Below are 26889 nucleotides of genomic sequence, written 5' to 3' on the forward strand. Positions count from 1 at the left end.
TCCGGGAAAGTCTGTGTTGCAGCGTTTAACAGTCCTTTGTCTTGCACATTAACAGGAGATGAAGCGTCTATCCACGCCATTCAGAAAGATTTAGCTGAGTACTTCAGTAAAAGAAACATATTTCTTCATGTTTTAAATGTGCCAGCTGCATATCACAGCCACATGATGGATCCAGTACTAACCGAGGTAGCAGAAAATCTATCAGAATTAAAGAAAGGGAAGCCAGAGATTGACCTAATTTCTACAGCAACAGGGAAGGCTGCTTCAGATGGTGATTTTGTTACAGGCACCTACTGGGCCAGACAGGTTCGGGGACCTGTTTCTTTTGCACAGGCCATGATGACATCAGTAAAAGGCAAGGACAACATTGCATTTGTGGAAATAGGTCCTCAAAGAGCTTTGCAGAGATACATCATTGAAACATTAGGGACGCAAACCAGAGTTTTTCATTCTTTGCAAACGGATAGGGAATATGTGACTCTTCTTAATCTAGTGAAAGATCTTTTTGAATTGGGATTGAATGTGAATTGGCAGCATTTTTATGAAGGTTATCAAAGTGTACCATCAGCTTATCCCAGGTATCACTTTGATCATCAGAAACTCATGCTACATTGGAATATTAACCAGAAAGCAGCAAACAGCAAAGATGTAAGCTCAAGCCATTCTTTAATTTGCAGTACAAATAAGGATAACTCAGAATTCATTTGTTCTATCTCTGAGGCTCTGAAGCCACATTTATATGAGCACAAGAACTACTGTGCTGCATTAATTCCTGTAGCTGTTTTGGTGGAACTTGCTCTGGCAGCTGTGATGACGAGCTCAAGGCCAAAAGTACCCTTAAGTTATTGTCAAATGAATATATTTTTCCCTGCACCATGTGTTTTAAATGAAAATCTCCATGCTTTGAAGATAAAGGTTGAGCCACAACAAACAGTGTCCAAGTTCAGAATACAGTCAGGTTCAGCTAATACGGTTTATGCTTCAGGACAAGTCATAAGGAATCCTGAAACATCAATTGAAGAAAAGAATATTTCCTTAAAAGACATTTTTCAGAGGTGTAGATCTGTTGTTAAGGAAGATAAGGTTTATGAAACATTGGCTCAGTCTGGATCCAACTATGATGCTACTTTCAGGCAGCTAGGTAATGTATTTTATTGTGAAGACTTGAAAGAAGCTGTGACAACTGTTACAGTGAAGAGACAAACAGCAGAAGAAATGTACAAGTATTATATCCATCCAGTCCTTTTAGATTCTTTTCTGCAAATGGTGGGTATTCTGGCTGCAGTTACTTCCAATAACAAAGTAGTTTTACCTTCTGGTATAAGTAGTCTTGCAGTTGCTCGATCATTGGAAGAGGAAATGATTATATATTTAAAAACAAGCAAGTCCACTGACAATTTCTTAGAGTTTTGTGGATGCTTCACAGATAAACAAGGCTCTGTTCTGGTAGAACTGAGATGTGTTCGAATTAATTTGGTACAGGAAATTCCCAGGAAAGAAAATGAATTGTTGTTTGAAAATCAGTGGACGGAAATAACTTCTGATCAAGCAATGCATAATCTGCCCAAAGCACCTCGGGTTGTGGTGTTTGCTGACAAATTTGGAATATCGCAGCAGCTCAAGAATTACTTACATAGCGAGTCTAGATTTGTTATGTATCAGGAATGGGAGAAATTGTTGGCAGCTAAGAGAACAGATACCTATGCACAAAATAAGATTAATATGGAACTGCAGGGATATGATGATGCTCTGTTTATGTGGGGCATCCAAAAACTGAATGAAAATTTGCCAGAGAAAGTGGTGAAACATTCAGTAAGATGCTGTGAGGCATTTCGCCAAGTTGTTATTGCATTAAAGGAGAAGAAGTCCAATTGCTCCATTACAGTAATCACTTACAGGACATCAGAAAGGAAAGTAGACCATATAAACACTGGCTTTGGTTTGTACGGCATGGGTCGAACATGTATGGTTGAAGTCCCGGAAATAACATTTCAGATTATTGACATCAGCTCTACAAATGCAATAGATATCTCGGCCTTAGCTGATGTTTTAGTAAAATATAAAGCACAGGATTATCCAGAAGTCTGGATTGATGAGGGACGAATTTATAGTTCTGAAATTAGGCGCACACAGATTGAACCCACACCCTTCAATACACTTCCCCACCCACTTCAGAACTCAGACTTCTGCATTTTGTATACAGGAGATCCATACTGTATGAATGATCTGTCAGTGAAAGTTGTCAACTCATGTACTCAACTTGGCAACCACAGTGTTGAAGTTCAACTTGAAAAAATAAGCATCCACTCAGAAGACTATTTTCCTGTTAGCGTGTCCAGCTGCAAGTTTGGGAAAACATTGTATTGGAATTCAGATACTATAGATAAACACAAGCTATTAGCTCTTGACTTTACTGGCACGGTAACAGCAACAGGTAGTGAGGTGAAAAAGGTAAAAGTGGGAGATCATATTGCTTCATGTTATCCGGTTTCTGCAGCGTCAAGAATTAATATTCCAGAAACAGTTTGTTTCAGTACTCAAAAATTTCCATGTTTCAGAAATATACCATGCACTTCGTTCTTCTGGGTAGCAAGGGAGATTTTTCATCAAACGCTGCCAGTGCCAAAACATAATGAAATATTAGGTATTGTTTGCACTGAGCCCGAGTCAGTTTTGTGCAAAGTGCTTACTTTTTCAGCTCAGGAATTAGGTTGGAAAATAATAGTTACAAACCATACAACTGATCTATGGCAACGTGTTAATCAGTGCAATGCCCTTATTTTTCTGCCTCCACTAAATGGACTATTTAAAGAGGGCCTAAGCTGTCTTTTCCATCTTCGAGATGTTGTACTGGTTTATGGCAATGAAGAACCAGAATGTTTGAGGTATCTGGCTGGGAGTGATCATGAAAATATCCATATTCACACTGTCAGTCTTATCCGCATTTTCCAGAAAGCATATCTGATACGATGTCAGAAGGAGATGTATTGTTGGCTGAAGTCAATGAATATGAAACAATTAAAACATATAGCATATTTCGTTTTTCAGCAAGCAGGAAAGCATCTGAGGTCTGATGTTGCTGCATCCTATTTCAACTGCAAGAATGTCCCAGTTGCAGTACTAAAAAGTGATGAAGAAGACAGCAAGATATCAGATATACCAGAGACTGAAACAGACAGGAGAATGTTTAAGCAGAATGCAGTTTATATAGTTGCAGATGAATTCACTAGGCTTGGCTTAGAAACTGTAAAGTTTGTAGCTCAGAATGGAGGCAGGTGCATTGTGCTACTTTCACAGAGGAATCCAAGCACTGAGGAGCAAAAAGAAATAAATGCTCTCCAGGATCACTGTGAAGGGAGCAGAATAGTCAACTTGCAGTCTAACGTTGTTTGCAGTTCAGAGGTTGAGAAAGCTATCAAGTCTATCAGTAAATTTTTCCCAAACTCTCCTATTAAAGGTGTATTCCACAGTGCTATGGCTTTACATGATGGGCTTCTTGAAACCCTCAACATGTCTAACTTTGAGGAAGTTTTAAATCCAAAGGTAGCAGGGGTAATCAATCTTCATCATGCCACGCAAGGCAGGGAGCTTGACCACTTTGTGTGTTATTCTTCTATTTCATCATTTCTTGGAAACGCAACACAGTCAAACTACGCAGCTGCCAATTCTTTCCTGGATCTCTTCTGTCATTATAGGAGAAACAGTGGCCTTCCAGCACAGTCCATTAACTGGGGTGCTTTAAATCTCGGAGCCTTGCGAGATCAACAACACTATAAAAATTATAGGTTACAAATGAAAGGAATAGATGATCTGCAAGTGAACGAGATTCATGATTATCTTAAAAGAAGCTTAATTCTGGATAAACCTCAGCAAGCTGTGTTAAAATTCAATTTTCAAACCTTAGCTGATCATGTTTTATCTCAAAATTTGTCACTGAAGAGTCGTTTTTATGAACTTGTTTCTGAAGAGACAGGTAGTAATCCTGAGCTTGCTGGTGAAGCTGCATTCAAAAACCACTCTCTAAATGAGCCTGTAGATTATGCAATCACACTTTTGAAATGCCTGGCTAAAACAATCCCTGTTGATCTTTCAATGCATACGCCACTTTCCTCATTGGGTGTAGACTCTACATTAGCCTTTACTCTACAGAATCGTCTCTTTACGGAAAGGAGAGTGGAAATACCTCTCACGAAACTACTTGATCCTCAGTCCACTGTGTCAACTTTAATCTTATACTTGAAAGAAAATTCTGACACAACCGATTCTCATGGAGCTGAAAATACTGATGTTGGAAGCTGGTTGTAGAAATGCATTTCCAGGCATTATACTAAATTAATGATCAGTAATGGCTTAATGTTCAGGGTTTGTTTGTTTTTTGCCGTTCAGTTCTGACCTCAAAACCCCTTGATTGGCACAGTATAACTAGTCCCCAATATGGAAACCTCTCTCTATACAGGACCCATTCTGGCCATGCCTATCACCACAGTCTGACGGATAAGATGTGAGCACAGTAGGTGGCTTCTTGCAGTAGATATAAATGCACCCTGAATATGACAAGTGGAGCAAGTCCAATGTCTTTTCAGTTAGGTGCACAATACAGAATTTCTATTTAGCTACAAATTTCTGATTGCGCAAAATGTTTTCATGAAAATAAGAAATATGCAGTTGAATGCTATTCCTCAATTGCAATATCTCACTCTATTCAGTTAGCTGTATCTGTACGTAACACCGCAGTCCAACACAGACCTACCTGGGATGAAGCTCAGTTGAAAAAAATGGCGTTTATTTCTAAGTAGGCATGTAGAGTGTTCCTCTGGAGGTGTGCATGTGATTGCAACCTTCAATTTCTACCATTCAATTATTTAAGTACAACTGATTATTTTTTTACTGTTAATTGCTAGGTGGAATATGAATTATATGGGAAATGTATTAATTGTAACTTTAGTATAGATAATTAATTTGAATGAAGATTTATAATGGGGTCTTTATGCAAAACATATCCTAATTTGTATAAATAAACTCTTGTGTGAATCTAATATTTGTATTGGCCCAGGAACAGGAACAGCAATGCTTGTGGATGTGTGGAAATCAAAAATAACTTCAGGGCACCATGTATTGTGGGGGAATTCTGTATTCAGCATTATGGAACTACTGTATGCACCTTCCTTACTTGTAAGATAAGAGAGGGAGGCCAACAGCAGCAGTTGTAACCAGCTGTCATTGAAAATCAAACCTCCACATCATGTCAATTGACTGAATTCAAATTCAAACCAGAGAAAAATTGTGTGTGTACTCAAGGCAGGAATTCGGAAAAGGCCAAGAAGACAACATAAAGGCAACAAAATGGGAAAGTACAAGGACCCTTTTCAAAGATGCTACAAAGGTTAGAATTAGATTTTTAAATGCTGATGAGAGCACAACCAAACTCTCCCTCCTCTGCCCCAGCCGCAACATGGAGGTTGCTGTTCTCATATTCAGCCTAATAAATTTACTTTACCCACTGCAGCCCTTTCTAATTTTATAACGAAATCAAATTGCTTGCCCAATATCTTCTTAGTTTACAGAGGCAGAAAAATGCTTATAGAAGTCCCGTCATTTATTTACAGACTTTGCAAAAGCAGACCAAAAAAAAAGCAAATACCCAGAACACACAGGCGGTGGAAATGCTCAAAACCTTTGCCTCTGTCTTCACCCAAAAGGAAAGCAGTTCCCAATCTGTTGATACCAGGCTCGGAGAGGCTAACATCAAATAAATAACATATTACCATAAAATCAAGCAATCAGTTAAAATACATCCTACATCCTAAAATTAAGTCAGAATCAAAGTAAAATCCAATCAGATAGCAGCCTGCAAAGTAGGGATGGGGACCTTAAATGCTCAACTGGAAGAGCCCACTCCTGTCCACTAGGTAATAAGTTCCATTATCGAACTGCTGTCATTGTAATATTGTCATGTCTACATTAGGCAGTTTCATAATATTTGTATCTTAGGAAGGAACTCCTTGGGCACTGACTGGATACTGTCTATTTGGCATTTTACTACAAAAGCCAAAGAAAGTTAAGAACACAGGAATAAAAATGAGACCGTGAACAGCCCCAAAAAATATCACCAGAAACATTATCTTAAAAAAGGTTCTGAAGATGTAAGAGGATGCCATGGAGAGAACAAGAACTCCCAAGATAGTGGAAACAGCTCCCTGAGTAACAGGGTAGCCAAGGCGGTACAGAGCATCCACAGCCTTGTCATTCACTTCGTCTTTCTCACTGGCAACAAAATTGTAAGAAATATGAGCAGAGAAGTCTACAGAAAACCCTATGCAAATTACAAGGTTGATCATGGAAATGGAATCGAGATTCACATTCCAGAAGGCCATGAAACCAGCTACACCGACAATAACAGAGGCAATAGCAAAGGTTACCCACAAAGAACAAAGAGGATTGGGAATGAGTAGTAAGGAAATGAGTAGCATGACTCCAGCAGCAATCACAACAGTTTGAACCGTGTCCTGAACGATCACAGTATATTGATCAAAGTATATAAAAGCTGGATGATAAACTATTAATGGTATCTTGCAGCCCTCAGCAAGGTCTCTCAGCTCAATTAAAAGACTCTTCTCATCCACTGCAGTAGTAACATTGACTGTCTGTATGAAAAAACGTGACGCTAATATTTCTGAAGCAATAACATAAACATCCCACTTGAAGTCTGGAATAATTCTAAAGAGGGTGGATAAATTGTCAATGAAAAGCCTACGGTTATCTATACTGAAAGACATACGATTAGCGACATCTTCGTAAGTTCTTAACCAGGACACGGATAAATCCTTGCTGATGTAGGATGAGCTTTCTAGTGCATTCATACACTTTTCAATATCTGCACGGACAGATGAATCCCAATAAGCTTTGCTTTCAGTAACAACCACCATAACCCTTGGGCCATATTCTGAAAAATATTCCTTTTCCCATTCATAATACTGGATGACGTAAGAACTATCACTAGCTAGATTTCGAAGATCTATACCTTCTTGGACTTGCGTACAGCCAAAAATACTACTAGCCAAGTACATGAGATAAAGGACTACCACAAGCACCTTGGTCCAGGTGAGCATAAGGAAGGGGCCATAATGCTTTCTAAAGAATCCATTCATGGGGTGTTCAGTCTCTGCTCCAGTGGACTCATCAAAAGACCCTCCTACACAGCACATGTTATATGCGGAGCCCTGAGAATCCTGAGGTTCGTTGCTCACTTTCATGAATGTGAGAAAGTGTCTGTTGCTTTCTTCTCGTCTCCCATTTAAAGCAAGAATGGCCCCCAAGAATGTCAGGTTATATATGTAGCAGAACACAAAGGCTGTTCCTGTATACATGCAAAATGCCTGAATGGACGGAAATGGAGTTGCAATTCCAATGTAGAAGGCTAAAACGTCTGTGAGGGTTGTGATGGTAATGGACACGGCTGCTTTTCCGTAGGTGTCAGCCATTCGATCTCTGACACTGTCCTTCACTTGAGTCTGCTGCCAGCAACACACCAGGATGAACATATCATCAACACCAACCCCTGAAGAATGGCAAATATATAACATATTAGTTCCTATACGTCATGCGAGAAGAGAAATACAGTGGTACTTTGGTCTTCGAATGGCTTGCCTCCCGGAAAAATCAGCTCCCGAACACCACAAACCCATAGATATGTAAAATAATTTTCACCCATCACCATTCTTAAATATATTAATGTGTACATTTGCTCACTTACCAAGGATAAGAAATGGCGAATTTGCAACTGTGACAACAAACGGCACCCCACATAAGAGCAGCAATCCAAAGCTGCTGACGACAGATAAGCCTGCTGTCAGCACCCCAAAAGCTGCAACCCACACTTTTGTCCGTACACAGTCCAGCCTGGAAAACAGATTAAGAAGATTCTAATTCAGTTCAGAGTATCATGGTACACGTGCTAAGCCCGAGTTGCACAAAATAGCTCAAAAAAGGATGAAAGCTTCCAAGCTCCCCAGAATGCTTCATCAGCTAGACAGTAAACAAACTGAGGGGGTGAGGACAAAGTTGGCTGTTGGTAAGGCCCGTGAGTCTGCATTCTTAAGGTGGAATGTGGGAAAGATAGCAGACATTCAGATGAAGCTTGGTAGATCTACTACCTCCTCTTAATCCTGCATACACATGATTAATAATAATAATAATAATAATAATATAAATTTCTACCCTGCCCATCTGGCTGGGTTTACCCAGACACTCTAGGTTAAAAAGACATTAAAACATCAACCATTAAAAACTTCCCTAAACAGGGCTGTCTTCAGATGTCTTCTAAATGCCATATAGTTGTTTATTTCTTTGACATCTGATGGGCGGGCGTTTCACAGGGTGGGCGCCACTACCGAGAAGGCCCTCTGCCCGGTTCCCTGTAACTTCGCTTCTCACAGTGAGGGAACCACCAGAAGCCCCTCGGCGCTGCACCTCAGCGTCCAGACTGAACGATGGGGGTGGAACGCTCTTTCAGGTATACAGGACCGAGGCTGTTTAGGGCTTTAAAAATCAGCACCAACACTTTGAATTGTGCTTGGAAATGTACTGAGAGCCAATGTAGGTCTTTCAAGACCAGTGTTATGTGGTCTTGGCTGTTAGCATTTTCATCCCTCCCTTTCTGTCAATCTCCTGACTCAGTGGAGAGAGAGGGGGAGGAGCTTACTGGATAACTGTTATTCCTAACTGTTCCTAACTGTCAGTTCTGAGGAGAGTATTCTGAGGTAAAATGTGTTCTCATCTCTGCTAGGTGACTGAAGCTCACACAGTCTGTATAGTGTGTGTGTGTGTGTGTTTAGCTTATAAAATAAAAGAAGGGTTACTTCAAAACCTCTAGAGCTGAACTTCATCTGTTTATTGGTGCTCACAGCTAGCAGTTGTGAGTCTGGATATATGGATTAATCCATCATTGGCAACCACTCCCAGACACCAGTCTAGCTGCCGCATTCTGGATTACTTGGAGTTTCCAGGTCACCTTCAAAGGTAGCCCCACATGGAGCATGTTGCAGTAGTCCAAGCAGGCAATAACTAGAGCATGCACTACTCTGGCAACACAGTCTGTGGGCAGGTAGGGTCTCAACCTGCGTACCAGATGGAGCTGGTAGACAGCTGTCCTGGATACAGAATTGACTTGCCAGTGGCGTACCGAGCCGCTTTGCCACCTGGAGTGGAAAACGTGGGGGCACCCCTCAGGGGTGGGGTGCCGCTCCGTAGCGCGCATGCGTTGGGACATCACACCGGAGTCGTGACGTCATGACGCAGGCATGCTAAGGAGCACAGTCCGTCCGGACTGCTGGGCACAAGCAGCTGTCGCACAGACGGGCTGTGGTAGCCCATCCGTGCAGCGGCTACTCGCACGACAACTCATAAGGGCAGGCACCACTACAAAGAAGCCCCTCTGCCCGGTTCCCTGTAACTTCGCTTCTTGCAGTGAGGGAACCACCAGAAGGCCCTCAGCATCGGACCTCAGTGTCCAGGCAGAGCGTTGGGGGTGGAAAGCTCCTTCAGGTATACAGGACCGAGGCTGTTTAGCGCTTTAAAGATGAGCACCAATACTCTGAATTGTGCTCAGAAATGTACTGGGAGCCAATGTAGGTATTTCAAGACCAGTGTTATGTGCTCTTGGCGGCTGCTCCCAGACACCAGTCTAGCTGCCGCATTCTGGATTACTTGGAAGAAGAAGAAGAAAAGTTTGGATCTGATATCCTCCTTTATCACTACCCGAAGGTGTCTCAAAGCGGCTAACATTATCCTTTCCCTTCCTCCCGCACAACAAACACTCTGTAAGGTGAGTGGGGCTGAGAGACTTCAGAAAAGTGTGACTAGCCCAAGGTCACCCAGCAGCTGCATGTGGAGGAGCGTAGACGCGAACCCAATTCACCAGATTACGAGTCTATCGCTCTTAACCACTACACCACACTGGCTCTTGGAGTTTCTGTGTCACCTTCAACGGTAGCCCCACGTAAAGCGCATTGCAGTAGTCCAAGCAGGAGATAACCAGAGAATGCACTACTCTGGTGACAGTCTGCGGGCAGGTAAGATCTCAGCCTGTGTACCAGATGGAGCTGGTAGACCTGGATACAGAATGTCCTGGATACAGAATTGACCTGTTCCTCCATGGACAGCTGTGAGTCCAAAATGACTCCCAGGTTGTGCGCCTGCTCCTTCAGGGGCCCCATTCAGGACCAGGGAGTCCCCCACACCTGCCCGCTCCCTGCCCCCCAAAACAGTACTTTCCCCCCTTTTTTAATTATGAAAAAGTGTGAACGATGTCAAGAGAGATTTGGACATTTGGACAAGAATGAAATTATCATTTATGGGAAGAATCTGAGATAAAAATGAATGTGCTACTGAGAATGTTATTTTTATTTCAAACAATCCCGATTATCAGCAGAACAGGACAATTCAACATATGGCAAAAGAGACTCAAAACTTGTATGGCAAGGGGAAAAAACCAAGAATTAAGTATAAACTTTTGACAGATGTGAAACAAAGAGGTGGATTTTCCCTGCCAGACCTTAAAATTTACTACGAGGCATCCTGTTTTTGCTGGTTAAAGGATTGGATACTTTTGGAAAATACGGATGTATTGGACCTAGAAGGATACGATAACAGATTTGGTAGACACACTTATTTGTGATACGATAAAGTCAAAGTTCCTAGAGGCTTCTTAAACCACACTATAAGGAAATAGGAGGTTTGGAATACATATAAAATGCTATTAGAATGCAAAACTCCATGGTGGCTTTCACCAGTGGAAGCTTTTGCGGTAAAAAAGAAAAATTTGGTAAGTGATTTGACTACATATAAAGATTTGTTGATAGAAGTGGATAATAAATTAAAGCTAAAGTCATTCGAAGAGTTAAGAGGAAAGTTAACAGACCTGTTGCAGTATCACCAAATTGCAGGATGTATTCAGAGAAGACAATAAGAAGAATAAGTTTGGTAGTACTCGGTCCCAGCTCCTGCCCACCTAGCAGTTCGAAAGCACGTCAAAGTGCAAGTAGATAAATAGGTACTGCTCCAGCGGGAAGGTAAACGGCGGTTCTGTGTGCTGGTCTGGCTCACCAGAAGCAGCTTTGTCATCCTGGCCACATAACCCGGAAGCTGTATGCCGGCTCCCTCGGCCATTAACGCGAGATGAGCGCTGCAACCCCAGAGTCGGACACGACTGGACCTAATGGTCAGGGGTCCCTTTACCCTTTACCTTTAAGCTTGCTAAAATGTATAGAAACCAAGACAAAGAATGCTGGGAATGTAAAGAGAAGGAAGGGAATTTCTTTCATATGTGGTGGATGTGTACTAAGGTTAAGGCCTACTGGGATATGATATATAATGAACTGGAAAATGGTTTTTAAGTATAATTTTGACAAAAAACCAGAGGCATTCTTGTTGGGTATAATTGGAAATGAAATTCCCCAAAAAGACATAAATCTGTTTATGTACGCTACGACGACTGTGAGGATACTTTTGGCTGAGAAATGGAAGCAGCAAGAACTTCCAACCTTGGAAGAATGGCAGATTAAAATGATGGAATATGCAGAATTGGCAAGGCTGACGGGGAAGATTAGAAACCAGCACGACAAACTGTTTGAAAAGGACTGGAGTAAATTCATAAAATATATGAAAGAACATTGTAAACATATGAAAGGGTTGAGTTAAAATATTTTGTAATGTTAATATTTAACTAATATGTAACTGATTTACAACTAAAAGGGTAAATTTTAATGAGATAGAAAGAAGGTAAAGTGCTATTATGGAAATGCTAAGGTGTAAGTAAATACTTAGGGAAGCCAGAGAGTGGGAAGGGGGGACGTCAAGGCTCAGTTTGAGCAATGTTTTTGGTGATAAAATTAATTAACACAATGTGTTTATGGGGGGAAATTTAAACTCAATAAAAATTATACACACACACACAGTACTTCTGTCTTGTCAGGATTCAACCTCAACCCATTAGCTGCCATCCATCCTCCAAAAGCCTCCAGGCACTCACACAGGACCTTCACTGCCTTCACTGGTTCAGATTTGAGAGGTAGAGCTGGGTATCATCTGCATAATGATGAACACCCAGCCCAAACCCCCTGATTATCTCTCCCAGCGGCTTCACATAGATGTTAAAAAGCATGGGGGAGAGGACGGAACCCTGAGGCATCCCACAAGTGAGAGCCCAGGGGTCTGAACACTCATCCCCCCCACCACGTCCCAGGAGGAAGGAGCAGAACCACTGCATAACAGTGCCCCCAGCTCCCAGCTCCTCTAGATGGTCCAGAAGGATGTTATGGTCAATGGTGTCAAAGGCTGCTGAGAGATCCAGCAGGACTAGGAAACAGCTTTCACCTTTGTCCCTAGCCCTCCGGAGATCATCGACCAGAGCGACCAAGGCAGTTTCAGTCCCATGATAAGGCCAGAATCTTGATTGGAAGGGATTCAAATGGTCCGCATCCTCCAGCCATGCTTGGAGTTATTCAGCAACCACCCGCTCAGTCACCCTGCCCAAGAATGGAAGATTTGAGACTGGGGGCAATATTGGCCATACTGGCTCGGTCTAAATATATATATTTTTTTAAGAAGCGGTTTAATGACCACCTCTTTCAGGGGATCTGGGAAGTCTCCCTCACAGAGGGAAGAATTCACCACCCTGCAGAGCCCATCCTCCAGCCCTTTCCAACATGCTTATATTAGCCAGGATGGGCAAGGATCAAGGAGACAGGTAGTCTGTTTCACTCGTCCAAGCAGCCTGCCCACATCCTCGGAGGTAACAGATTGGAATTGATTCCATGCAACTCGACTAGACAGGACTCTAGCACTTTCCCACCCTGGCCCTGCTCCTACGGTAGAGTCTACCTCTTTCCGAACCTGAGCGACTTTATCTGCAAAAACACTTTGCAAAATCATTGTAGGAGATATTGCTGTCTTTACCAGGCCCCAGTGGCAAAGGTGGCTCCATTAAATTGAGAACCACCTGAAAGAGTCTCCCGCTGCTATTTTCTGCAGATGCAATAGAGGCGGTGAAGAAAGTCCTCTTTGCTGTTGCCATCGCCACTTGGTAGGATCGATGTTGAGCTCTAACCCGTGTCTGGTCCGATTCAGAATGAGTTTTCCGTCACCAGCACAGTGCTCTCTGAAGCCATCTCAGCAATTGTTTCATTTCCCTCAGCTGCGAGGAAAACCACGGGGCTGTCCGGGCTCCATGTAATTGGAGAGGGCGCTTCAGAGCCAGACAGTCGATAAAAAGATAAAGGTAAAGGGACCCCTGACCATTAGGTTCTGTTGTGTCCGACTCTGGGGTTGCGGTGCTCATCTCGCATTACTGGCTGAGGGATCCGGCGTACAGCTTCCGGGTCATGTGGCCAGCATGACAAAGCTGCTTCTGGCGAATCAGAGCAGAGCACGGAAACGCTGTAAATAATGTAATTGGAGAGGGTGCTTCGGAGCCAGACAGTCGATAGCCCCGGTTAGCTCCGCATTCCAGCAGCCCGCCAGGGAATTGGCTGAAAGGCCATCAACATGGGATAAAGCATCCCCTACCACTCTTTGGAAAACATTTGGATCCATTAAGTGGTGGGGCGGACCATCTGAATTGGTCCAACCTCCCTGCAGAGGGGAAGGGTCGTAGAGGTTAGTTGTACCAAAGCATATTTGAAGCAAATTCTTTCCTTCAAAGGATACTGGGCATGGTAGTTTACCTCTCAGAGTTACAATTCCTAACAACCCTTAACAAACTACAGTGCCCAGAATTCCTTGAGAGGAGGAAATGTGCTTCAAAGGTAACACAGTCTCACATTCAATCTTTCTTACAAAGATACAGACTTAATGGCTTTGCCACCAGCCAACTTTTTTGTTTACTCCTTCCCTTTGCTTCACAATCTAGCTGATGAAGAGGACTGGTGGATGAGAAAGTTAGAACACAATTTTGTAACATTGTGGAATATCTATTATGGGTCAACATGGCTATCTATACCTTTTATGTTAAGGATTGGGTATCCACATCAAGAGAAAGAGAAAGACAGTAGCATACCCAGACGCAGCATCCCCTCGCCCAGGAGCCAGGCTTCACAGTGAAAGGAGAAGACACAACAACATATATTTGGAATCAAAATGGCCACAACTTTATAGAATTCAGATGCAGTGAAACCTTGGCATAGGCATTGGGCATGTACCCCTCTCAGCCCCTTGCTGGGGGTCTGAGGCATGACAGGGTCAGTTAGGAGAAAGATGGAACCAAATCAAAACATGAGTTTACGCAGATGGTCCCTCCCCAAATCGGTGAGGGTAGCTCTATGGCCCCTCCGCCATGCACTTGTGAACAGAGACTACCCTCATGACCCCTCAAACGGGGTACCCTGTTTTCACCACCACATGAAGCGGGGGAGTCACCACTTCACCCCTTCTTCAGATGTCTGACTAAAGGATTTCGCACAAGGCCTAAACTGCCAAAGTTGTGACGATTGCTATTGGGAAGGCGAAACCTGGAGCTGGGAAAATACCTTCCCGGCCCCGTAAAAACAGCAACCATCATACGACCATAGCAACGCCCGCATACCTGGGAAGAAAAAAGGTTAGTATGCAAGAAATTAATATTAGAGAGAGGGCTGGGTGGGTCACGATCTGGGGCTGACTGAGCTGCCAGGAGGACGCCAGCCCCTTTTGCTGTCCGCTCCGACTGCCCTGCCCCAAAGCTGCCACGGAACTGGGTTGCCACGGAACTGGTTCGAACTGGGTTTGGCAGGAACCCAGCAGCCACTATGGCAGCCAGGAGGGAGGAGCCAACAGTTGGGGCCAATAGGGCGTGGCTTCACAAGGAGAAGGAAGCGCCCTGCCGGGTCGCAACTGCCACCCACCTCTGTACCAGGTAAGCGGCCATGATTTTTTAAAAACAGAAGCTGTCAGAAACTGATCCTGCCACTCTAGAAAGTGATATCTGCTGCTCTAGAAAGTGATACACTCTAGAAACAGAAGCTGTCAGAAACTGATCTTGCCACTCTAGGCGGTGAAAACATTGCACCTTGAGCTACATATGGGGGAGGCCAATATGGTGTAACAGTTGGACTGGGACCAGAGAAACTGGGGTTCAACTCCCCACTCAGCCATGAAGGTCACTGGGTTGTGATGAAAAAATGAGGAGTGGGAGCACTGAGGTCTTTGGAGGAAAGGTGGATTACAAATAAAAAGGAAATTGTTATACAAATTTATAACAATAAATATTAAACGTAATAACATTATTCCTGATGCAGCTAAATGCCTTATGCATAAATGATTTTTATAAACAAAAGGTCAGATGTGGGCTTCTTGCAAATTTAAGTAATGGCGGGAGAGGGGATACACTCTCACAATATAAAAAGATAAAAATTATTTCCCTTTTCCCAGCAATTACCTTGCGCATGACATAATTGAGAAGGTTATTGTTAAGGTATACGTGATGGAAAACAAAGGGACCACTTCCTTAGTATTTTTTTCAAACTCTTTCTGTCTGGACAATGAAGTAAAATAAGCCACCTGCCATGGGGAGTGGGGGGGGGAGGGAGGGAGAAGAGAAGATCACATGTTAAATATTTTCTCTCTCTCTCTTACTATATAAATCTAAATGTTCACAAGAGTATAAAGACACGGTGCAATTAGTAGAATATGAGTGGGACCTGAAATAAATTTTGCAGCATGGAGTGCTCCTGTACAGGAGCCCAAGATATCAAACAATAACACCATCTTTAAAACAATTCCGATACAGATGTAGACTGGGAAAGATCTCTACTTTAAAAGGCTTGCTAAGAGGAAGGTTCTTCAGTAGGCACTTAAAAGACAGCTGACACAGCGTCTGTGTAATATTCAAGCAGGGGGAGTAATTCCAAAGGACAGGTGTCACAGCGCTAAGGGCCCAAGTCCTACCTTGTGAGGAACAGACCTCCTGATCCGGTGGTATCTGCTGGAGACCCTCAGTGACTTGACTTGTCATATAAGGGGTGAGGTGGTCTTTCGGATTGCCCGTCCTAAACAGTGCAGGACTTCATACACCAAGGGTTCAAGTTAGCCAGCCATGCCCTCTTTCACGATAATTCATTTCACCCCACGTCCCATTGGACACTCAACATTCTGAGGCCGCCCAGCAATTCTCAGTCTTCATTAAGCTGCTTGGTTGGGTTGGCTGAACAAAGTTTCTAATGCCTCAAGTCACTAATGTGTGCACAGCCTATGACTGGCAGAAGCTTCAGCTTAGCACCTCTGTCTGGCTTCTGACTTTTAGAAATAGCCACTAGTTTACATAACTTTTAAAATGGGATTCGACAAATCCATGGAGGATAATAATACCGATGGCATCCAGTCATGATGCTATTCCATGTCTCCATCTTCAGAAGCAGCATACCTCTAAGTACCAGAGTATTAATTGCTGAGAAACAAGAGCAAAAGAGGGATACAGTCCTCACGTCTTGCTTGTGGGTTTCCCATAACCATCTGCTTGACCATTATGGGTAAAAAGGGTGGTCAAATTTTAAATTATTGTGCTCACCAACAGAGGGCATTGAATCCACTTATTTTAGGACTAGTCTCAAGTTGTACAGAAACTAGTATTGCTAAGAACTGAATGAACTTTCAACTCCCCAACTCTCTGTTTAAAGTTTGTTGGAGCAGGAGGAAAACAGAATTCTGAGGGAAGCTGTGTGGAGCTGAACAATTGTCTCTTTATTTCCCCCCTTATCTGGGGGTGGGCAGGGCAGGGAACAGAAGCCGTTAGTCTTCCTGGTAGGCCTGCCAGTAAAACTAACTAAATGTTGAGGACTGGGAGGGAGAAAATCCCATTTCTGCTTAAAGATACAATACATCTTCCATATATTGTTTAAATGTGCGTATTATACCCCACCTGATATTTATAATAAAATAACTGTCCAAAGGAGGCAGGATAATTAACTTTAAAACAAAGATAGCCTTTCAATAAAATGTCAGGCTCAAAACAATGAGTTCTGTTTAATAGGGTGAGAGGAAAGATACATGCTAATGAATGAAAAGCTGCAACAGACTAACCCAAATGGAGTAAAACTTACTTCTGAAGCAGTTCCTTTACTTTTATTCTGGATGCAAAGAGGCCGTACACTGAACACTGTTACTGGCTCCAGTACTCAAATCACATAATTTAAAAAAGCTTATTTTAAGGGAGATAAAGGTAAAAGAGGAGAGAGAGAGAAAGGGTGGAACTATTCAGGCCTGGGTAGCACGGAGAAGCAGAACTACTGGTAGTTGCACTAATAACAACCCTAGCTGAGAAAACAGATACGGTACAAGTTTTGCTTGGGCTTGTTAACCAACACTCAGTTTTAGTAGCCAGTGAGGTTCTGCTTTCTGTTCTCCAAAGGCTAAGTGAGCAAGTCCTTTTTTGTTTTCACTTTCGCAAAGAATGGGGGAGTGGTTCCTATGGGTGAGAAGCTGTGGGTCAGATGATATGCATTTCGAACAAAACAGCCTATCACACTGACATAATCTGGCGGAGGTGTTGCTAGAGGTTAATTCATGGCCCCAAGCTTTTTGCAGAGGGCCCCAAATGTCAATCTCATTGCTCCCCCCCTTTAAAAAATATTTTAAAAGCTATAATTATAGTGCAGTTGGAAGTCCTGCAAAGAATATTATTCTCAAACCCCAGTCAACCACCATATTAATTTTCTAGAGGCATCTATGCACATCAATCACATATGCAAATTATATGAAAAATTGTGTGCTGGGCCTAGGCTCTCCATCATTTAAGTATTCATTTATTTATCTACATAATTTATTAATCATTTTATATTAAGGGTGGGGAACCTTTTTGACAAGATCTCTCCCCATCCTACGGTCCAACTTTGACATGTGCGTAGAGGCAATTGACAGATAAGGTGGGCCTGTCAAAGTTGGCCCACGGGAATGGGGGAAGATGGTGCCCAAGTAGAACTGAAGTCCCAATGGATCAGCTGGTGGGTGGTCCTTTCTGCTGGGATTTGTTGTATGTGCAGCTGATCTAGCCCTATCTCTACCGGCCCTGTGCCTGACATCACATGTAACATCAGATGTAGGGCATGTGGGTATGGTTTGGGTAAAATGGCCTTATGGGCCAAATGGTGAAGTTTGGATGGCCAAATTTAGCCCATGAGCTCAAGGTTTTCTGCCCCTGATTTACATCCAAGCATGTCCAAGCAGTGCAAAAGAAGTAATTCAGGAAACAACATAAAAGCATAAAATGCATTTTTAAAACCTAGAGATTGATTGACACAAGGCATAGTAATAATGTGCATCATTTTGAAAGAGGCACTCCTTGGCATTCTTGCCTTGTCAGAGATGCTGCAATAGCTTGTTTTCTAATTACTTGCTAAAATTAAATGTTTGGCTGCCACTGAATGCCTCCACTTGCTGATGCAGGTGGGTTAGGCATGGGGAACCTCTGACCCTAGTGGTTTGACAGATCCTGTTAGCTCCAGTAAAGCATGGCAGCATGCATCAGGCAGACACAGAGATTCATATCGGTCACATTCCGTAACGTGTGAAGCGGCTCCATCGTGCCAGGAGACGCTTACCTGGATGGTTTCCAGGTTCAAGGATTTCACCACACCCGGGATGCGCTCCAGAAACATCCGGAGCCAGAGCGCGCTGTCGTTTCTCCGAGTAGCCTCATCCTCCTGCAAGTAGTACAAGAGGCGCAGCGCTTTGGCTGCCCGGACGGGGCGCGCCGTCCCACCCCCGGGGGCCAGGTCGAGGCCTCCCAGAAAGACGCCCAAGAAAACGGGATGGGGAAAGGACGGAGGAGCGTAGAGCGGGAAGGTGAGGTCGGGCAGCAGCGCCTCTATCCGGGCCGGGTCGCCTCCCGTGGCGCTCAGCAGCGGGTTGGCGCTGCTGCAGTTGGTGCCAGGGATGCTCCGCGCGCAGAGCTGGGCGAAGGGGAGCGCGGGGTCGCGGAGCTCCCACACCGCTTTGTCCAGCGCCAGCAGCTCGGCGAAGGCCTGCCGGGTGAGGAGCGAGCCTCCGCCGCGGGCCACGGCGATGAAAGCGGCGAAGGAGCCCTCGGTGGTCAGCCTCTCGGCGGAGAAGCGCTGCGCGTCGTCGGTGGTGAAGTGCGCCTGCACGAAGCGCCGCTCGCCCTTGGCGGGGCCCCCGAGCGGCGTGAACTGGCGCTCGATGTCGTTGTCCTCCAGGCTCTTCAGGAACCCGAAGCCGGTGCCCAAAGCGGCCGAGAGCGCCAAGGGCACGAGCAGGAAGGGCCACGGGTGCGTGCCCACTAGGGCTCCCAGGTCCTGCAGCAAGCGCGACACGGGCTTCTCCACGCAGTCCGTGTTGCAGTCGAGGGGCGCCATCGCCTTCTTTCCTTTTGAGCTTTTTCTATTTCTCCTCCTCCCGGACTCAGGACGGAGTTAAGACCGTTATCCGAGAAAGTTAGGCATAGGGCAGCCCTGCCCCACTTAGCACGAGTGTGCCGGGCAGAGTTTCTGAAACATCTCGAAAAGGGGGAACTGAGCGGGAAAAGATAATAAAAATGGCCGCTGGGCGGAGGTTCACCGTTCGGGAAATGCCCACCCGTTAACCGCCTCAGAAGTCTACGGGGCGAGGTGGGGGGGGGGAGCGAGACGATGCTGGGGAAATCCCTCGCTCAGCGAAGGCATCGGTTTCCTGGCTGTAATCTGGCTGCTATGTCTGAGGGAAATTCCCGAGAATATCCAGGAGGAGAGGGAGCAGTGTCTTTTTAAGCCAAGATGCAGTGAAAATGAAAGTGATATTTTAGCCAGCAACCCTTTTAACTGGGAATTTCCTTCTTCTCGACAGTCTTTCTTCCACAAAGGTGGGAGACCTGCGGCTCTCCAGATGTGCTTGATTGGCTGTTCTGGAGAGGGAGTCCTAACATCTGGAGGGCCACTGGTTCCCCACTGTTGTTTTTTTAATATTTTTATTAAAGGTTTTCAAAGGTAGTGCAATGTCTCTCTCGTATTTTTCCATATAACACAATGCATATATAGGCTACTATACTGTTACAAACCGGAACCATTTGTTATCCTCAGCAAACTTGGCCTCCTCCCTGTTCACCCCCAACCCAGACCAGTGTGCACAGGTTAATTTATTTTTTCCTCACTTCGCATAAGCTTTCCTGCTTAGAAGGAGCAAGTACTGATTCAGGACATTGAAATCCTGCTACCTAGAAACATCCTTCGGAGTCCTGTGGCATTAGAAACATCACCAGAGATCATCCACACTTTTTCTAGCCTGTCTTTGCAACCCTAAGGACTGGAAACATTTCCAAGGAAAATAGAAGCTGAAAATATAAAGGGTCCAAATTCTGTGCCAAGAAATGCATTTGTGTGTTTTGTGTTTGTACGGCACAATCACAGTACAGTGGACGCTTGGGTTGCGAACGTGCTCCATTAAGGAGGCACACTTGCAACCCGCAGCGCCACTTCTGCACACACGCAGCTTGCGATTTGGCACTTCTGCGCATGCATGAAGTGTGATTTTGTGCTTCTGCGCATGTGCGAGCACCGAAACCCGGAATTAACGCGGTCCAATACTTCTGGGTTCAGTGTGAGCGCAACCCGAAAAACGTAACCTGCAGCGTTCGCAACCTGAGGTATGACTGTACTAGCCAGATTCCCTTGATTTGCTAGCTCATCATCATTTGGATGAGGTCCAACCTAATGAAATGCTGGATCAGGGAGAAAGTTGGGTTACTGTTTAAGTTCTTCCAAGAATTTTACTATGCAAGGTAGTGTATCTTTCTATGACTGTGTTCACACTTCTGTTTACTGTACACTCGCTGCATTTCCAGTGCACAATTTTTAATTCATTCCCATGACATGTTATGTATTTGGTACTCCATTATAAAATACTGCTGATTGGAGTCCTTAAGCCACTCCTAATTTCTCTCTCTCCTGCCATCAACACCCTCAAACGGAAACAAATCTGACACTAATGAAGCTGTCCTTCCAGTCTAAGGAAGAAAGAGGAATGAAACACACTTTGGGGGGGAGAACAACTTACCGTAATTGCACTCTGAGACAGGAATGTGAACACACCCCAAATATTAAAAAGGTTGTACAGTATTTTACTTTCCATTTTACTTCTTACGCATATGACCTGATTGTTAAGGCACTTGCTTGCTGCTGCATCTGCTGTTTTGATAGTATTTAGCTCCTTCTGATAAAAAGTTAATGATGGGTGTGCCGCGTATAAAAATATATATTTTAAAAGCTTGCTGAATACCAGCTAGGATCCTGAAGAGCAAAAAGGCACAGTTCTTTAAAGCTAGCACTAAGAAGATTTCACAGAAGTAGAATGAAGCAGTTTCGGAATAAAATTGCAGATTCACAAGAGTTCATTAATCTAGAAATGATTATAATTATGTGATTGCCAAGCAAGTTCTGTTCAATGCCACAGTGAAGGGTTTTAGAATTTTTTATTGTACAGAATGATGCTTGTGCCAGATTTCAGATACCACAAGAATATAGATTTCCTGCTCATATGACATACTAGTAGATATACTTAGGATGTGACATAGGCTCTGAACATAACAAATTTTTAATGTTTGTGTGTGGCTTGCACAGCCCTGACTTTTAATTGCATTCTTTCTCAATGTTTTCATCCACACTTCTGGATGCGCTGTTCTCCCCACTCCCCCCCCCCACAAACCATGAATTCCAGAAGCCTGAGGTCCATTGTGGGCATGCCTGCAGGTGTTCGTTTACCTGCACTTGTGGTCACTTAAAATATATAGAGAGAGATGCACGTTTTCCAAAATATCAGACATGCACAAAGCAGCAGGTTAAAAAACCATCAGTAACCCACCAAGAAGCGCCTCACCAACAGAAGTAGGGGGTATGGTGATAGATGGCACCCAGCAAAATATCAGCACACATGTAAAAAAAAAACCAACAACCCTGTACACACAAAATGCACTGCAGTACACCCACAGTTAGGAAAATGCAATTTTGTGTTGGATTTTTTTTTCTTTCCTTACAGTACTATCCGCAGATCAGGAAAATCTATTCACTCTTAACCCTATATCGTTTATGAACAGGTTAAAAAGCACTGGTTCCAATACAGATTATTGGGGAACCTCTCTTAGTACATGACTCTCTGGCCCAGCCACAATATCTCAGCCTGATTTATCTCACAGCATTTTTGTGAGGATAAAATGGAGAAGAGGGGGCCATGTATGCCACACTGAGCTCCTAGGAGGAAAGGTGAGATATAAATTTAGGAATGAGTAAATCCCTCCGTTGTGAGAATTGTCCATTTATTCCTCCTCTGTGCTTCCAGCTACTGATGCATAACTACTAAAATTGCTCAGGAGCCTTGGGTGAGGGACTTTGTCAGAGGCTTTTTCAAATCCGAAGCATACAATGCTTATTAGAGAACCCTGAGGGATAGCTCAGTTGGTAGAGCATGAGGTTGTGGTTGTAGGTTCAAGCCCCGCATTGGATGAAAGATTCCTGCATTGCAAGGGGTTTGGACTAGATGATCCTACTGATCCCTTCCAATGCTATGATCCAAGCTTCAAGCAAGCCCCATCCATAAGCTTATTGACACTCACAAGGAACTGTACAAAATTAATGAGACACAACTTACTTTTGCAGAAACCATGATCCTGCTTTGGAAGACTGGGTTTGCATATTTTTGATTAACTTTAATAATGCTTTCCACCAATTTACCTAGAACACACGTTAAACTAACTGGCCTACAATTTCCTGGATACCCTCTGAATGTATTGTTTAAAATGTGTGCTACACTGGTCACTTTCAAGTGCTTAGGAATGGAGGCCAATCTTAGGAACTCATTACATATTTTTTGTTAGGTCAGCAGTTTCACGTGTGAGTTCTTTAAGATATGTCATTGTTGGGCTAAAGTGGGGGACCCCCATTCACATCTCCTTCTGGTCATGAAGTTCATGGGGTAACCTTGGGTCAGTCAGTTTGTCAGCCTAACAGAGGGTAGGCTGGAAAGATAAAACAGCAATGTGGTGGAAATAACCATGCACACCACAATGAGGAAATGTACATGTTGTTTTGGAAAAAAACTCCCCCAAAAGTATAAAAGTAAAAAGCAAGGGAAACTAGTCCTATACCAAAATTAAATGGTATCAATAGGGTTCATGTGGAGGACAGCAAGGCTCACTTTAGATCACCACCCTTGAGCAATGCCTACAAGTAATTACAGTGGTACCTTGGATCTCGAACTCAATCCATTCTGGAAGTCTGCTCCGATTTCCAAAACGTTTGCAAACCAAGGTGTGGCTTCTGATTGGCTGATTGGCCCCGGAAACAATGCCGACAGCCGAAACGGACATTTGGCTTCCAAAAAACATTTGCAGACTTCCGGCTGGACGCCACAGTGATCAGTCAGGGGAATTTCGCTCCGAGATTCCCCGACGCGGCAAGGGGGAGGGGAACCCACAACCACGCTGTGGACCCCTGAAGAACCCCAGGAAGAGCGTCCTGGGGGCATGGTGATCCGGCAGGTGCTTGTTACATCTCCCCTGCTCCCTGGTAAGCTCTAATAAGAGCTGCCGAGAGAGAGAGAGCTGGGAGACGGAGCACTGTGGACCCAGTGCCAGCCCCAGAGGAACTTAAGGAATTGGAGGGGGAAATGAAAGAAATAAAACCAGCCATAGACTTTTCATTAAGCGGAGTACAACAAAAAACAGGAAGGAGTGGTGTGGCATTTAACCCAGGACTGTTTTGCAAAGAGGAAGACAAAGAGGAAGGAATCTTTAAAGATGAGGATGTAAAGAACAGCATATTGCAAAAGAAGGGAAGAGAATTGTAAACAGTTTGGACTGTATCAAGTAAAGGTGATGACCTGAGAAACAGTACACTGCAAAAGAAGAGAAGAGGACGGCAAGCAGCATGGACTGATTGTCGGGCTCGGGAACTTGTGAGGGTTGGAGTGGGGTAAAAAGGATATACTTTGATTGTTTTTTCCCTCTATAAGTGGTTAATACGGTTGGATCTGGATTTTGGTGTTAATGATGATGTGTTAAAAAATTAGGATAGAGGTAGGAAAAATAGCTAAAAATTTTGAGACCGGAGGAAGGGAAGGGTGCAAATAGAAGAAATTTAGTATAAAATTAGATTGGAGTAAGGGAAAATAAGGACCTAGGAAAGTTTCAGAAGAAGTTAGAAGCCGAGGTATAGAAAATAAAAGGAGTTAGTTTAAGTAGAAATAGGATTGGTAAGAAGGAAAATGATTTTAGTGTTATATGATTTTGTTAAAAAGGGTAAGGAAATGGAAAGAAAAATGTAATATTGGGGTAAAAATAGATATGTCTATGAATTTGGAAAACTGATAAAGAGGATAGATAATGAATTCAACAGGGGAGGACCTGAAGAAGTCAACTCGAAAATGAACTTGAGGAAAGGAAGAAAATCTGGCGTACAGAAATGGGCTAGGAATGATATTGAGAATGTTAATTATTGTTAAATGCGAAATATTTATTGTCTTTCCTGGTGACAGAGGGGAGTGAAAATTTGCTTCCCCCAGTGAGGGGGGGAGGATAAAAATTTAACGATATTGTAAAGTGCTTAAAATTGTTAAAATCAATTTTAAAAATTGAAAAACAAAAAAACTAAACAAAAAGCTTTTGCAAACCAGAACACTTACCTCCGGGTTTGCGGCGTTCGGGGGACGATTTGTTTGGGAGCCAAGCCGTTCAGCAACCAAGGTACCACTATAATCCTTGCATGGACATTGGGGTGGGAGTCACTAAGAGGTGCAGTTTTGCTCTGCTCCGCGTATTAGCTCTATGAAGGTCATGCAATTTTCTGATGAGGGCTACAGTCTGCAGTGGGATAGCCAACATGGTGCCCTCCATGTGCTGCACTTCAATTCCCATCACCCCCAGCCAGCATAGCCACTGTCAGCGATGATGGGAATTGTAGTCCAACAAACATTGTGATGTCACTATGTTGGCTGCCCTTGGTCTCCAGAATGTGTGAAATGTCAGTGAATGAAATATTGCTTCATATGAGCTACGGAGACAAAGATGTTCTCACTTGTATTTCTCTTTGTATCATACAGTTGAAGAAAGATTCGGAGAATATCATAGGCATCAGTGCGGTCTTACTCCATTGGCCGATTTATAAGCGTTGCTGTGCAATGGATTCTGGCGATCAGGAGCCCTTCACCGTCACAACAAGCATGCACAAATACTTGGAACAATGTTTGCTGGGATTGGGAAGAGATTCGTCCACAAGTCCAACATAGTGGTTATGGGGGACGGCTATGGTTCAGTGGCAGAATGTGTATGTTGCATGCAGAACGTCCCGGGTTCAATCCCCAGCTGGGAGAAAACAGTGTCTGAAATTTTGGGAAGCCGCTGTCAATCACTGTAGACAATACTGAGACAGATGGGCCAATGGTCTGACTCAATAAAAGGCAGCTTCCTATGTTCCTATAACCAATGTTTTTCATATGTACATTCAATACTTTTACTTACCGGTATAATTACAGTATTATATATTTATTTATACCCCACCTTTTTCCTGATGGGACTTAAGGCGGCTTACGTGTAAAAAGGAAACACTAAAAACATAGACACTCAGAAAGCAATTAAACATTGTTAGAAGTAAAACTACACACATACCGTATATAAAATCTATTAAAACCACACAAATAATTACAATAAAAACAGCATGGCACCAGCCCTCTCATTAAAAGCAGGCAGTTCCCAAAAGCCTTTTGGAACAAAAGCTTTCACCTGCTGGCAGAAGGACAACAAGGAGAGAGCCGGTCTAACATCTCTAGGGAAGGAGTTCCAAAGTCTGGGAACAGCCACTGAGAAGACCCTCTCCCTACAAAGTGTGCCTGGGAAGGTGGCAGGACTGAGAGAAGGGCCTCTCCCAAAGATGTCAACACCGAGGCAGGTTTGTATGAGGGAATACGGTCTTTCAGATAGCTTGGACCAAAGCTGTGTAGGGCTTTAAAAGTCATACCCAGTACTTTGAACTGTGCAAAGAAGTCATTTGCTCTCCGGTCTACGATCTGGCTGCAGCATTTCGAGCCAGCTGAATTTTCTGAGCACTTTTCAAAGACACCCCACATAAAGTCAGTTACGGCGTTTTCATTTAAATGCTAAATAGCATGGGGGCAAACAGAACCCTGAAGGACCCCATGGGCTAGACATGGCCAAACTTGGCCCTCCAGATGTTTTGGGACTACAATTCCCATCATCCCTAGCAAACAGGATCAGTGGTCAGGGATGATGGGAATTGTAGTCCCAAAACATCTGGAGGGCCGAGTTTGGCCATGCCTGCCATAGGCCAACAGCCAAGACGTTGAACAGGAGTCCCCCAGGACCACCTCCTGGGTTTACCCATCCAGGAAGGATGGTGCCACTGTAAAGCAGGACCTCCAAGTCCCAGCACAGAGAGATACCATAGTCCAGAGCTTTCCAAACTTTTCACGGTGACGCCTTTTGGAAATGCATCAATTTGCAACACAGTAATTCAGTTTGCGGAACACGGGTGGCACTGTGGTCTAAAACACAGAGCCTAGGGCTTGCCGATCAGAAGGCCGGCGGTGTTGTTCGGTCCCAGCTCCTGCCCACCTAGCAGTTTGAAAGCACGTCAAAGTGCAAGTAGATAAATAGGTACTGCTCCGGTGGGAAGGTAAACAGCGTTTCCATGCAGGCTCTGGTTCGCCAGAAGTGGCTTAGTCATGCTGGCCACATGACCCAGAAGCTGTCTGCGGACAAACACCAGCTCCCTCGGCCTATAGAGCGAGATGAGCACGCAACCCCAGAATCGTCCGCGACTGGACCTAACGGTCAGGGCTACCTTTACCTTTAATTCAGTTTTACTAGCAAACCATAGGTTAAACTAACCCCTTTCTAGTCCTGGCAGGAGCGACACAACTACACAC

At 43.9% G+C, this 26889-nt stretch overlaps 1 protein-coding gene across 1 annotated transcript; it reads right to left on the reverse strand.

Annotated features, from left to right (window-relative positions):
- Positions 1-5648: 5648 nt before the first annotated feature.
- On the reverse strand, positions 5649-19410 carry LOC117055499 (patched domain-containing protein 3-like). Its single transcript, XM_033165043.1, has 4 exons — positions 18567-19410; positions 15410-15531; positions 7754-7899; positions 5649-7558 (listed from the first exon to the last, which is right to left on the reverse strand). Exons 1-4 carry the CDS (start codon positions 19338-19340, stop codon positions 5988-5990), a joined length of 2613 nt encoding a protein of 870 aa, XP_033020934.1. The 5' UTR covers positions 19341-19410; the 3' UTR covers positions 5649-5987.
- Between the last annotated feature and the right edge of the window lie 7479 nt (positions 19411-26889).

Source organism: Lacerta agilis, chromosome 12, assembly GCF_009819535.1.
Source record: "Lacerta agilis isolate rLacAgi1 chromosome 12, rLacAgi1.pri, whole genome shotgun sequence".
Taxonomy (NCBI): domain Eukaryota; kingdom Metazoa; phylum Chordata; class Lepidosauria; order Squamata; family Lacertidae; genus Lacerta; species Lacerta agilis.